General features: G+C 42.4%; 1 protein-coding gene across 1 annotated transcript in view; it reads left to right on the plus strand.

The window, feature by feature from the left end:
* Window positions 1-12,773, plus strand: part of RHBDD1 (rhomboid domain containing 1) — a 42,252-nt gene extending 29,479 nt beyond the window's left edge. The window contains exons 5-7 of the mRNA XM_069975423.1: window positions 2,072-2,125; window positions 3,090-3,218; window positions 12,530-12,773. Of these exons, the coding sequence (XP_069831524.1) occupies window positions 2,072-2,125; window positions 3,090-3,218; window positions 12,530-12,594 (248 nt within the window). The 3' untranslated portion in view covers window positions 12,595-12,773. The remainder of the gene's footprint in view (window positions 1-2,071; window positions 2,126-3,089; window positions 3,219-12,529) is intronic.
* Window positions 12,774-14,892: the final 2,119 nt, after the last annotated feature.

A 14,892-nucleotide genomic window follows, 5' to 3' on the forward strand; every position in this document is an offset into this window, starting at 1 on the left:
TGCTGACTGTCTCACTAAACAAAGGGGACCCAAACTAGCTATGATGTGACTGTGATCAAACGTCTACCATAACAGTATAGATATAAGTATCAGGAGAAAGGAATATGTATACCTAGCAACCAAGATATAGAGCAAGTAGATGGTGCAGGCATATTTCTCACACACACACACACACACACACACACACACACACACACACACACACATTAGCAGATGGACAAGGATATGTCTTAATGGTAAGTGTCAACAGGTGTTTTAAACCCGAGGTATTATGTAACCCGGTCATTGTCAGCCTGACCCATAGACTGATGGGTAAGTCTCAACTGTTAGTATCCACAAGTACACTCCATAATATTCTAACAAGACAGTTCACACAAAGACATCAGTATGGCAATAGTGACAAGAGCTGGCACAAAATCAAATGCAGTCAGTTCAGAGTAACAACAGACTTATAAACGCTGGATACTCATCTGTCTACGTAATAAACATGGTCTCAATGCGTTCCTAATTCCCAGGAGACCAGATGTGGGTCAGGATGAAGTCAAACATGCGGTCATGGGAGACACTGCTGGTGCATGATAGATGCGGCGTGATGCTGATAATACATCTATACCTTTTGAATTTCCCGTCTTATTTTTATTTAAAGAGAATGTGCCACTAGGTACATCGCTATGGGCTTTTTACATTAACAGACTGTCGCGGCAATGCTGGAGGCGTGGTCACTTTTTTTTAACCGCCACCCGCTCCCTGCTCATGACACCAGTCTGTTCCCAAGCACCAGCCCGGCATGAAGCAGTGGGGATGGGCTCGCCGGCCACCGGTGTGACGTAGCCTCTCCGCTCAGTGCTTCATGCCCAGCCGGTGCTTGGGAATAAACCGTCGTCACACAGGGGAACCGGGCGGCAGTTAAAAAGAAAAAAGGACCACGCTTCCAACATCCCTGCGCCGATACTGGTTTGTTCATGTAAAAAGCCCATAGCGATGTACCTAGTGGTAAATTTACTTTAAGATGTTCTGCTCCCAGATAAACGCCATTGGGTGAGATCCCTTGGACGTTAAAGTGACACTGTCACCTCCTTTTTTGCATTCTGACATCTCTACACAGGTGTAAAGGGTAAATTTTGCGTTTTTCATACCTTATTTCATATCATACCTCATGGTGCTTGTTAAGTAAAAAGTGTCCTTTTATCAACTGTAGATTGTATTAAGTGGGCGTGGCCTCGTGGCATTAGCGCCACTTAGCCCTGCCCACAACGGCACCGTTGGTCCCGCCCCCTTGACGCCCATTGGTTGGCCGACGTAAAGGGGGTGGGGTCTAGACCTTTCGGCCAGCCTGTTCCAATGGCCGACAAGGGGGCGGGGCCAACAGGGGAGCTGTGGGCGGGGCTAAGTGACGCTAATGTCTCTAGGCCACGCCCACTTAATACAATCTGCAGTTGATAAAAGATCACTTTTTACTTGAACAAGCACCATGACGTATGATATAAAATAAGGCATGAAAACCGCTAAATTTACCCTTTACACCTGTGTAGAGAAGTCATAATGCAAAGAGGAGGTGACAGTGTCACTTTAACTCTTAGGATATATGTCATTCCATCCGTAACTCAAGGCGGAAGTGACGTGGGGCCTATGCCAATATGGATCCAAAAAGATGGCCATCTAGAAACAGCGACAATGTTACGCCGTGCATTCAACCATTACCATGGCTTCGTCTAACTACCAATGTTAGGGTAAATACCATTGATAAATTATGTGGGGTGGAGCCTTATTTGGAACCTTATTTAAGACCAGCAAACATATTATAATTTTTGTTAGGTTATATATCATGTATCATTCAACTTTACTGGGAATCTGTAAGTAGAGACTCCATGGTAGATAGGTTAATAACTGTACACCCGTGCAGCTTTGTAGTAGTTTAGACTAAGAGTAGTGTAGTGGTTAAAAGCCGGAAAAGGTCCTGATGTTAGTTTTATGTTTATGGAATTTTGTTTATTAAGAAAACCTAGAACACATAAACCATAAGAATTTCCATTTTTAAAACACAGAATTTGTTTTTTTTCTGTCTCTTTAGTATCTTTTTTTACCAATGACCGTCCAGCAAGACAGCAATACTACAACAATTCTGGTACGTTTAAAAGACATGAAGTAATCCTGCATGATATTATTAAAGGAGAAGTCCGGTGAAAATTTTTATTAAAGTGTTGTATTGCCCCCCAAAAGTTATACATATCACCAATATACACATACAATACAATATACATACAATATACAATTTTTTCCCTGCACTACTGCATAATACTGCATAAAAGCTTCACTTCCTGGATAACATGGTGATATCACTTCCTGGATAATATGGTGATTTCACGACCCGACTCCCAGAGCTGTGCGGGCTGTGGCTGCTGGAGAGGATGATGGTAGAGGGATGCTCAGTGTCCCTCCAGTGCCCTGTGTCCCTCAGTGTCCCCCTGCCATCATCCTCTCCAGCAGCCACAGCCCGCACAGCTCTGGGAGTCGGGTAGTGACATCACCATGTTATCCAGGAAGTGACATCACCATTTTATCCAGGAAGTGAAGCCTTGATGCAGTAGTAAATGCAGGAAAAAAAGTACTTTATACGCATTTCCTGTAATAAGTGTATGTTTGAGATTTGTATAACTTTTGTCGGGCATTACATTACTTTAATAAAATTTTTCGCCAAACTTCTCCTTTAATGAGCAAATTATACACTTCATGGCCATCTAACTCTGAGCACCTTTTTAGTACTTTGTTAGGTTACTTTTTTGCCCATATCCATACACTGTAAGTCTTGTTTTACCTCGAGAGGCTGAACTCTAATTTGATCTTGGATTCTGCTTAACTGTTAAGTACATGTTATAAATTTCCAAATGAACTCTGTTTATATCTGACTTGTTCTTTTTATTATATACTTGTAACTGGAAATTGTGCATAGTCTTGTTGAATGCTTGAAGTCATTTTGCATATAAGGCTGTAAGTGCTCTGTGTGATGCTATTCAATTTGCAAACACCATAAGATGCTTTGAAAGTAATGTAAAAGTAATAAAGCTAAACAGTGAATATCGTTCAAATAGGGTATGCTAGGTATCCAGAGTACCAGTTCCAAGCAAACAGTCCTCCAGGGGCCTATGATGTGTACACTGGAGGGCTTAATGAAGAAGAACAGCTGCAACAAGCCATACGGGAGAGTCTTAATGACCCAGGTATGGATTTTATGACTTGGCTGATTTGAATTAGTTGGGAAAATTCAAGTGAAATAGAAAATGTGTTCGAAGATTAGAAGGCATGAACTTGTAAGTGAAGGCACTTGGCAAGTATCAGAAGTTAAAGGATAACTAAGTGTCTGACTGCATCAAGCATCCAGATGTACTCTAATGGTGTCTTCATTTTTATGTAGTTACAGTACAAATGGTCAAGGTCAAAGTGACACAGTAGTAAAAAACTAAAGAACAAGGGGACACCGTCAGAGATTAGTTGGGAGTAAGATCATAAACGACATGAGAAAATATTACTGTACTGAAAGAGTAGTAGATGCTTGTAACAAACTTCCAGCAGATGTGGTAGGTAAATCCACAATAACTAATAATGTAAACCTGCCTGGGATAAACATATATCTATCCTGAGATAGTAAAAAGGGAAATACTAATGGGGCAGATTAGATGGACCCAGATGGACCCAATCTTTTGCATAAATCTTTTTTTCTTTATGCAAGGCCATCCATGAAACACTGTTATGGCATGGAGACCTAACGGATTAAGGAAAGCAGCAGCCACCTTTATTTGAGAAATGTGTTTGTTTTAGTTCTTCTATGAATGTTAGTGGGTAAAGGAGTTTTCCAGGATTTTACACTAATGGCCTATTCCACCCTGAGACCCCAGCGATTTTACAAAAGAGCAGCAGACCCTTTAGGCTACAAACCCACTTGGCGGGCCTGCAGCGAGTCCCCTCACTGCGTATTTGCAGCGAGACCCGCTGCAGATCCCGGCCCTATACTTTTAATGGCAGACAAACACGCAGAAGGGATGTACATCCCTGCTGCGAGTTTGTTTGCAGCCCGCCCCATTAACCCCCCGGCCCCCGGAGCTGATACTTCACCTGATCCCGGCTCCGGCAGTTCCTGGTGTCTTCAGCAAGCCGGAGCGGGGAACAGGTGAAGTATATGCTCCAGCCAGCCGCCCGCAGCCCCTTTAACACCTCCCGCAACCCGGCCGCCCGATCAAAGCTGCAGGTGGGGGGAAAAGGTGCTGCCGGGGGGCGATCGGGCAGCCGGGGCTGCAGGGGGCAATTGGGGGGGGCGTGCGAGCGACAGGTGCTGCGGGGGGCGATCGGGCGGATGGGGCTGCAGATTTGATGGCGCAGATTTGAAGTTGCAGATTCAATACAAAGTAACTCTGGGCCATCAAATCTGCTGCAGATCTGCTGCGGATCTGCTGCAGATTCAAATCTGCGCCATCAAATCTGCTGCAGATCCTGTACGTGTGAACGCACCCTTAATGAGGTACTCAACCCAGTGACAACCATACGTGTGTTGGTGTGTTTCAACTCTTTGCAAGACATTTTTGTTTTGCTTCTTGTGGGGGTCTCGCAGGTCGGACCTTTAGCAATCATAGATTTCTTAGCATAAATGTAAAATGTAAATTAAACCCATTTAAGCCTACCATGATATCAGGGCTCTATTTGCATCTACAGCTTTTATAGATGTCAATTTACAGTTTGTTAAAAGAACAGACTCTTTTAACTTCATATCAGTGTCCAACTGCAGATGACTCATGACCATTAATTTTCTTTATATACCGCCCCGCTCTGCCAAGCACTAACTGCAGTGAGGCCCCACCTCTTTCATTGATTGGCCAAGTAGGACAGTTCCTGCACGGTCCAACCTATCCATCAGTTACCAGGAAGTAGTTGTGACGAGATTGGGAGCATTGGCGGGGCAGCTGTGGGGCCTTGGGAGAAGTGAGTATACCTTGTTTTTTATTTTCATGTCACCCTATTTTTCTATGCTCAGACAACCTCAGTAATACAATACATTTTGTTCCATTTACCACTGCTAAGCTTTCTGAATGTGTCTGAGGAAAAGTTGAATGGGAATATTATCTCATTTTGAGTTATGTAGTTGGCAACAATCTTTTTATGGTCCATGGCCCAGATATATCAAACGATTAGAGATGAGCGAACCTGGAGCATGCTCGAGTCGATCCGAACCCGAACTTTCGGAATTTGATTAGCGGTGGCTGCTGAAGTTGGATAAAGCCCTAAGGCTATGTGGAAATCATGGATATAGTCATTGGCTGTATCTATGTTTTCCAGACAACCTTAGAGCTTTATCCAAGTTCAGCAGCCCCAGCTAATCAAATGCCAAACGTTCGGGTACGGATCGACCCGAACACTGTTCGCTCATGTCTACAAACTATGTAAACCCAGACATTTGCGTAAAGTGCAAATAATATTGTTTAAAAGTTGTGTGTGTGTGTATATATATATAAAATATATGTGTGTATATATATATATATATATATATATATATATATATATATATATATATATATATATATATAATATCACATCAGTAATTATCACACAAGGACTTTTCTTACAACGCCTAAAATAATGTACACCCATAGTAAATTATATTAGGACAAAATCGGAATCATGCTGTGCTGAAACATTGTTGTTATTGGCCGGAGCTCAGTCATGATTTAATGCTCCCCCAAATGATAGCATGCGTTTTCACAGCCGCTGACCATGCCACACTGACTAATATGGGATTTTTTTTTCTTTGCACTGAATTTTGGCAACTCTTGTAACTTAAGAAAATAAAGGCCGTTTCAATGAATGCATGTTTTGTCTTAATTCCAATAACAACATTTTTCCACATCCAAGTTGTGAAATGTTTCGGGGCTGCATTAAATGAATCTCTTTTTACCTTCATTAACACCCAGGAGAAATATTTTAATTCCTGGAAATATCAAACATGCCATTTATTAGTGCGCTGTTTTTATAACTGTGTTGCTGTCCTTCCCTTGTTTTCGTTAAAGTGCAGTGTCCCACTTAACAGATTTTATAGTATTACACCTTGAATCTGCTTTTTATCGGTAGCAGGACTCTGCGGTAGAGTGGTTTTATAGTGGGTGCAGAGTGATTTCAGAGAAAAGAAGAACTATGAACTCAAAACACCTAGGGGGGATATTTATCATTTATGGGCCTGGTGCAAACAGGCTTGCGCAAAAATCTGCTCCTTTTCCTCGATGTAGTCTCCATTTGGCTAATGGGCGGGCAGAGGGGTGCGACAAGGTGAGGTGTTCCATTGCAGGCAAAAATATACAACTACTCTGGAGCAGGTGTAGATTTCTATGCCTGCCATGTGGCAGGCCCGGGTCCACTGGAGCTACTAATTCCACCAGGTTTTGTTATTCTTACTGGAAATTTAGAACTAACTTGACAACTCAATGGGGGAGATTTATCAAACATGGTGTAAAGTGAAACTGGCTCAGTTGCCCCTAGCAACCAATCAGATTCCACCTTTCATTCCTCACGGACTCTTTGGAAAATGAAGGGTGGAATTTGATTGGTTGCTAGGGGCAACTGAGCCAGTTTCACTTTATACCATGTTTGATAAATCTCCCCCAATGTCACCATTTCTATTGTGAGCATTGTGTGTCTGTACATGGTCTTACACTGGAAATGGTTTAAAAATATTACTCATCCATATGGATTTGCAGACGTTACAGATGTTTCATTCCCACAAATTATGGACGTTGCCATAGACTTATATTGGACAGTCTGTGCCATAGTTATGGTCCATACTAAGTAGGGCTGTGGAGTCTGTAAGCCACAGCTCTGACTCCAACTCCGAATCCAGCTCCTTAATAAATGGCCAATCAGAAACCAGGGGATTTATTTATCGTTTATTTAACTAGTGTAAAGCAAAACTGACTCAGCTGCAACGTTCGACATGATCCTGGGGCGACTTCTGAGTTAATAAGGCAAAGATATAAAGCAAGTTCTCCTCTGTGTGTGCAGTGGATGCAGCTAGGCTCCAGCCACGATGTCCTGAAGAACTCAAAGCTAGACTAGATACACCAGGTGGTCTTTTCTGCTGACAATCTTCTATGCTTATAACTAAATATTCACCATAAATGAAGAAAAATTGCCAACAATTCCAGATACCTGTGATGTAGAGGTCAGACATAGACCCAGATTTATCAGCTCTCTGTCACCGTCTGCGCTCCTGAATCATCATAAGCCCACAGGAACTATCCACTCAGCCAGTCAGTGAATGCAGCTGTGCCCCACCCCTTTTACTGATTGGCTAAGTGGGCATTTCTGAGTGGGGCCTTGACATCACAGGATCGGGAGCCCAGCCGAGGACCATAAGCCGTGATTCTGCACTGCAGGGACATCGGGATGGGTAAATAGGACTTTATTATGATCCCCCTGGATTTTTTACTGTTGCCCAGAATACCCCTCTAATTTCTGCATCTCTCTCTCTCTCTCTCTCTCTCTCTCAAACACACACACAGCCTGCTGCAGCCATAGCACACACACACACACAGCCTCCTGCAGCCATAGCGCGCACACACACACACACACACACAGCCTGCTGTAGCCATAGCGCACTGAAGAAAAACACCCTGAGAGAAAACATCACAAATCGGTGGGCTCTAAAGTTTTCTGTAATTGCGGATCCCTCAATTACAGATAAACTTACAGAACATGTGACTAGCCTAAGGGGCCTATTCCACGGGAGCGATTATCGTTCGTTGGAATAGAGTAAACGATCAGCCGGTGATCGGCTGATCGTTTATTTAGGGCCAGACCTAAAATCATCGGTCCCCCACCGTAGCGATGTGCGGTGCGTGGCGGGCAACTGACGATTTGAGAAGCAGCAGCATACATTACCTGGCAGGACTTCTCCTCCGCTCCGTCTTCCTTACCAGGGTCCCGCGGCACAGCATCAGCAGCTCCGGAGCGGCCTGACTGAGCAGTAAGACCGCTCAGCCAATCACAGGCCAGGACCGATGTGCCGCGGGACCCGGGGAGGAAGACGGAGCGGAGGAGAAGCCCTGCCAGGTAATGTATGGTGCAAGGGCTGCAAGGACCTCGGTAACGATGTCCCTGCAGCCCTCGCTCAACGATCATCGGGCCGTGGAATAGGCCCAGTAAACGAGCGCCGATCTAGCAGGTCGGCGCTCGTTTACATCGTTGATGGGGCCAACATCTGCCCGTGAAATAGGACCCTAAGGCTACCTGATCTTTTTGTTCCCCGGACAATACGCAATGACCAGAGGGCACCAAAGAGCAATCTTATCCATATAGGCAACTCAAGTCAAGTCTATGGAGGTTGCATGGCTGTATATTTAGTAGCAATAAGTATATCGCTAAAGAAGGCAGACCTATTTATTATGTGGCTTCCCCATACTTTTATCCATGCAATGTAAGATGTGTCCAAAAAAAAAAAAGAATGTTAAACAAAGAGACACAATATCTAATCAGCATCCTCTCCTCTCCAGTATAGTCTATAAACGCCGCCCCGGTGTTCTTGTGGCGAGTGTGTTGCTTATCAGTCACTTGATTTAGAAGTAAATCCGTCTGGGTGATTTGCCAACATCCCAGATGGATAGCTTTATCAGTGTGTCAAGAGGCACAGCTTGTAATGTATGAATATGGTTTATGTATTGTGTGCCAAGACACAAACAAGACATTCTCTTATAAGTCAAATAAACATATTCTATAGAATTGCTTGGAGACACATGGCGAATGCAGATAAAGCAGCCTTCCATGCCTGCAGAATACTGACCTCTAAATACTAATTGTAGCACATCTGCAGAATCCTGTCAGATCAGCAAGGCATTTGCCAAACTCTTGGCACTTTATTATAGGTAACACCATTTTTTTCACTTCTTATGCAAATGTTGAACACTAGAAGAACCCCATAGCTATCCCGCCAGTGGGAATCTGTACTATAGAAGATTAGCATCCAGTAGAGCATAATGTGGGCTCTCATCCCTTAGGAGAAGACAAATATACTAAGTAATGATGCATATAGCACTCCCATAGTATAATGTTATTAGTCGAAATGCGCCTTTAAGTGCTGGGAATTTCTGATTATACACATACAGGACTGGAGCAAGTGTAACTTTCACTGCTAGTATGCTGTGCTATTGTAAGCGGACTTGTAAATTGACATAAACAACAGCCGCAGCCTGCTCACAGATTTGCAGTGATGAAATTGATGCCAATGGATGAGGGCAATGGTGCCAATTGTCAGCAGCTTTTACTGTGTCTGTATCAATGGGTTGCTCATACTGATGGAACATTTCTTTTTAAATAAACAGCCTCATTTCCGGGACTGTTCATTTCAATCAATGAAAAAAAATATCTCTTATTTATCTATTGATCATATTGATCTATGCTGTTAACAACGAAATGGCCGAATGCAAAATGATTCCTCCCTTCCGGGTGATTATTTTGCATTTGCCACCGGACTTAGGCAAAGTTGCCTAAGGATAGTTTCCATAAGGATTCTCTGTGTTTTGCTGCATTTATTTTACTATCTAACTTCAAAAACCTTGTACAGTCCTGGTAAGGATGTACCACCATGGGTCAAGGTAAGTATCTTGCAATCTGTCCCCTTCTTTGGGGGACTTTTATGGTCACAAAAACATGTCAAATGTTTTGATTCGTCCAGTTCTCAGTGCTGAGTAACCCACTGTTTGCTAGATATAGCTTGGATACGCATGCAGCTGTAAGCTTCACTCTCCAGCTTGCTGCTTGTTGCAGGAGATGGGTTTTACTGTAAAGGTAGCTATACACCTTCAATAACTGATGGCTGAGCGATCCTGTGTTCTCTATGGGGAGGGAGGGTTAAGCCACAGAGCTCTGGCTGTGGCTTATCTCTTCCAGAACAAAGGGGATGGGCAGTGAATTTCCATCATGTCCGACTCCTATATCTATATCTACCGACATTATCGGTTCCTGGTCAATCTGGAGAGCCTTTTACACCTTATACTGATGGCCAAACCCGGAGCAAGTGGGTATAAGGTGTGTGGGGACCCTAACTCCTGCAACAAGTCAGATGAAGCAGCTACTTGGGGAGCAAAATTTACAACCACCCACGTCCCCTGGCAATATCGAGTAATCAGTGAGGATCTGAACACTGAATAGCTGTGGTGCTAGGTTATGGCATCACAGCTTTCATTGAAGAAAATGGGAGTTGTGCTGCAGTAACCCGGTGCCGTCAGTACCCAATCTACGGAACGAAGTATATCATTTACATCCAGACGCTCTGACTGTGCATAACAGCTGAAGGGCAGGGGTGCTGTCAATAAGGGTGTCCTGTCCTCTTCAAATTCTAGAGACACTCCTAGTTTATGAGATATAGCAGTGTATTGTATGTGTATAGACATAATGGTCTGTGTGTGTTATGTTGTATATTCTTTTCTATGTGTTATATATCAATTTGAAACCACAAAGGGTTAATTAACTAAAAAAAAAACCCTGCGTGTGTGGGTATCCCGAGAGCTTTCACTGGCTGTGTGTGAACCCTGATGTGACACAGAAACTGCTCGATGTTGCAGAGTAATCCCTGATTCTGAAACCAGCCAGACAATAAACAACCCCATAACATTCAGTACAGCAGCTTGTGTAGAGCCCATCTGTTTCAAAATAAGCCTAATTCTGCTTACTATGTGGAAAGCTTTGCTGACTGGCATTTGTCCTAGTTCTGGTGCCCGTAGTAACTGCAAACAACTCTGGTGCCATCTGCTGGATTGTGGGGTGTAATGCACGCTAATTCCAGTTTACTTAAAGCTGTTCTGCTACTTTAGACTAAGTGGCTCATTAATAAAGTGCTTCCTCTGGCTGACCTGCATTAAGCCAAATCCAAGTACTTAACAGGAGTTTCTAGATAAACGGCCTGAAAACTGCTGACTCAGTGGCATTAGCCTGCAGATGTCCATCCACCGGCTTGTCATTTAGGAAATAGTAGATCCAGCGCAGAGAGTATGTGAGATCTCTCACATGTGTACCAAACAGATGGGACAAGCAACACAAGTGCAGGGGTCAACAGTTTATGACCTAGCTGGTACTAAATACCGGCTACAATATCCATGCTGGTGTATTTTTAGTTTTGATGCATTTTGTTTTCTCTAAAAACTTTGACAGAATGCAAATATAGATGAGCATAAGGGTTTTTGTTTTAATTTTGTGTTTCATTAAGCTCTAGTCAGGGGTTTGGCTAAAACAATGATTTCAAAAGTAAATGGTGAATCTGGCCTGAAAGGGAACACGTCATGTCCCTCATGGTCTGTAAACCCTTCCAGTACCTTATAGCTGCTGGGCACAGCTCTCCAATGCAGGGCCACAGCAGCATGTAGTCACACCACCTTTACCCTCCTCCCAGCCACTTACGCTTGATTGGCACCCAAGTGCTGGGTTTTGCATACAGGCTGTCAATCAAATGTGAGTGGCTGGGAAGAGGGTAGAGGCAGTGTGACTACATGCCCCTGTGGTTCCATCCCATGCTTACTTGCTGGGATCAGGGATTAAAGAGTGTTAGAGCCCTTATTACACTGAGTAATAATCGGCCATATCAGGCCGATATAGTACAGTATTAAAGAGCAGTGATCTGCTGCTTCTATTGATGATGACACTGTCACACTAAAGGAAGGGAGACAAGGCAGTAAGGAAGGGGTCATATCACAAAGTAGCACTGGTCTAAGCCGTGAAACCGATGATGATGACAACAAGCAAAATGACGGACAGCTGCTCAGAACTTTATAAATAGTCAGAGAGAAAAATCTTTATTTTACCTCTCAGGCAGGGTGTGGACCCTCTAGAGGAGGTTAAGCTTGCATTTACACAGTACAGGTTCTGAACATAGCACCATATAAGCCCTGCCCCCATTTCCTGTTTGCCATCCTGGTGTCTCTTTTACTACAAATGGACTGAGCCTAACAATTCAGTTAAAGAGATACCCCTAGTGGCTGAAACTTTAGACACATTTATCTTGTTAACATTTCTAGTATTAAATGAGCACACAGTGTGTGAATTTATTCTTTATTCATGTGTTAAAATATGGAGCTATATAGGGACATAGAATATGGATAATTTGTATTTAGCGTTGCATTTGTATGTATTATATGTAGATTTAGTCATATTGAATTTTCACGTGTACCTGTATCTGTTGTGTGCATCTGTGTAATCTCACCCCATGACAAAATTCTGCGTATCCCTGTAAAATAGTTTATTCACATTTTGTTTATTATATAGCATTTCTTTTCAATGCAGACACCACAAATAACAGGTTTTGTACATTTTAATGCTTTCATTTTCCAACCTGTTTTCCTATCTGACCTGTAGAAACCTCACAGCCATCATACTGTGATACCTTAGTATAAAAGAATATTGTAGTGCATCAATAAGCCATACCACTTTTGGCAGAATTATATATCTTTTTGTGGTTTTAGCAATGACATTTGTTTTTGTTTTGTTTTGTTTTTTTATATACCAGGCCATGGTGTGCGAAGGGAGCCATCCCTGGAAGAAATCAGAAGACGGAGACTGAATAGGTTTTAAACCTGAGGAATTACTAAACATTAAATATAGAGTCTGCACTTACCTCAAGTGCGGATGAAGAGACCAGCCTTTCTTGCACATAACACACTTTGTGATCAATAAACCAACTTTTCTATGTAGTAAAGGGAAGGGAGCGATATGTCACAATATTGCCTTTATGGATGTTGTATTCCCTTTTTTTTGGGGGGGGGGGGGGGGGAGAAAGGAACAAGTTGCTATCATAGCCATAGTAGTAACCAAACTGCTATAACATAATGCTAAATGGATGAAAGTCTGTCAAGTTCTAGTAATTTCTTTTCAGATCCGTATTTGCTGAAAGCTGTGAATATGTTTTGCTTTGAGTTACAAATGACCTGAAAAGGGAAAATCCAGTCTTAGCGATAAGTATTATTTATTCCAGTTGCAGTCACTCAAATTACCTTTCGCTGTTTGCTTACAGAGGTAGAAAATCCTGATCATGTGATGTACTGATTGGTAACAAACCGTTTCCCTATGTGTCCGTCACATGACCAGGAGAGATCTTTATTCACTAAGTAAGCAATAAAGGTTTCTGATAATGACAGCAAGCAAGGATTCTGAATACATAAGGAAATGATAGCGTGAGCGTATTAGAAAAGGATTCGTTTTTCGAATTACAATGAATAACATATTTGCTGAAACCAACAAATAAGGCCAATTCAGTTTTTTATCGTTTTGCTATTTAAAGATAAAATGCTTATTTTTTAAAACTTGCTTTTTTTTATCCACAATAAAAGCAAATGCTTACCTATGGCCTGTGTCTTTGTGTCTATGGCCCACCTAATAAAATGAGAACACACAATTGTTCCTGTGTGATATATAATATATATTTGTTTTTTTTTATATATACCTAGTTAGTGTTGTTGTGTTGGATGGATACAGGAGAGGGGCATGTCCGAAAGGCCCCCATGTCTCTAGTTTTGCCACTGCCAGGGGGCTCAAGGGTGCTGACCAAGTAGAAAGACTATAAGTAGTACCCCCTCCCGGACTGTGGTCTGGTTCTAGTTGAGCTCTAAAGCCAAGTCCTGGAGGCTTTTATCCTTTCGTGTAGTAATCTATAAAATGAATGTGTTTACTTACAATTAAGAAAGACCAGATTTTTTATGTTACACTGTGGCTACATTAATATATACATTCCAGTGACACATATATCTATACATTTCCCTATAATGCAAGTCAATATGAAAATCCTCCAGTGAGGGTCATGTAGGTTGTTGAGCGCAGATGGCAGCTTTGTCCGTGAATACATTCAGGATGAGATAATGCAGTGGACCTGTAGACCCCGCACTGTATGTTCTTACAGTCTGAAGAAAAAAGGCATGCATATCATTATGTGCTTCACACCACACACTATAGAGAATGGACACTGAAAGGACTTTGTTAATTGGTTCATGCTCTCCTGTTTTTACACTGAGCACCAGTCATTTAAGGACACTTTTTTCTCTGTCTGTCAAAATGTGTCCTTAAATCATTGGCTGCACCACCCCAGCACCTTTGGCAGCACTTGAAAAAGAAAACTGTTCACATGGTGTGGCAGGGTATTGTCAAGTCCCATTGAGCTTTTCAGCACCTCCTCTGCATGCACTGAGGATTAGACTTTTTGTTCACAGCTGGACTGCTTTAAAAATAATGTATGGGTTTGAAAGGTCCCATGTAGTCTTTCAATAGATGTCACTAAAATCCTGCTTTTGAACGGCGCGCTTTTACTCACTGAGAAGAGAAAAACTAAAATAGCAGAGTCGCCACAGTGCCCAGATCTACTCTCTAGAATAATCACTCTGCATTGCATATATTATTCTTAGGGCATCAAAGAGGTGGTGGCCACATTCTAACAGCTTTTGTTTTCTAAACTTAAACTTAGGTAGCCAGATGCTGGCTGTGGCTGGAAGGGAATATAGGATTTTAACTGGAAGCATTATATAGATGATTGTAGGTTTGCTGCCTTATAAGTAAAAAATGGAAATTAAAAAAGGGTAATCGGTTACTTTTGACATGTCACAGAGACATCAAAAGTTTTGCATTGGTCTTAGCACTAAGACCCCGACCAATCAGTAGAATGAGCGGGAAGAAGTGGGTGGTAGCATGCTTGTCGGTGAGTTATAAGATTCACTTTTATCCTTCATTTCATCATTGAAAATAGCATAAATCCTCTGCATAGCACTGTAGCCTTGCAGCGCTGAGGCCCTGTGTTCAAATCCCACCAAGGGCAACAACTGCAATGAGTTTGCATTTTCTACATGTGTTTGCGTGGGTTTCCTTTGGGTACTCCAATTTCCTCCC

Source organism: Dendropsophus ebraccatus, chromosome 6 (genome assembly GCF_027789765.1).
Source record: "Dendropsophus ebraccatus isolate aDenEbr1 chromosome 6, aDenEbr1.pat, whole genome shotgun sequence".
Lineage (NCBI taxonomy): Eukaryota > Metazoa > Chordata > Amphibia > Anura > Hylidae > Dendropsophus > Dendropsophus ebraccatus.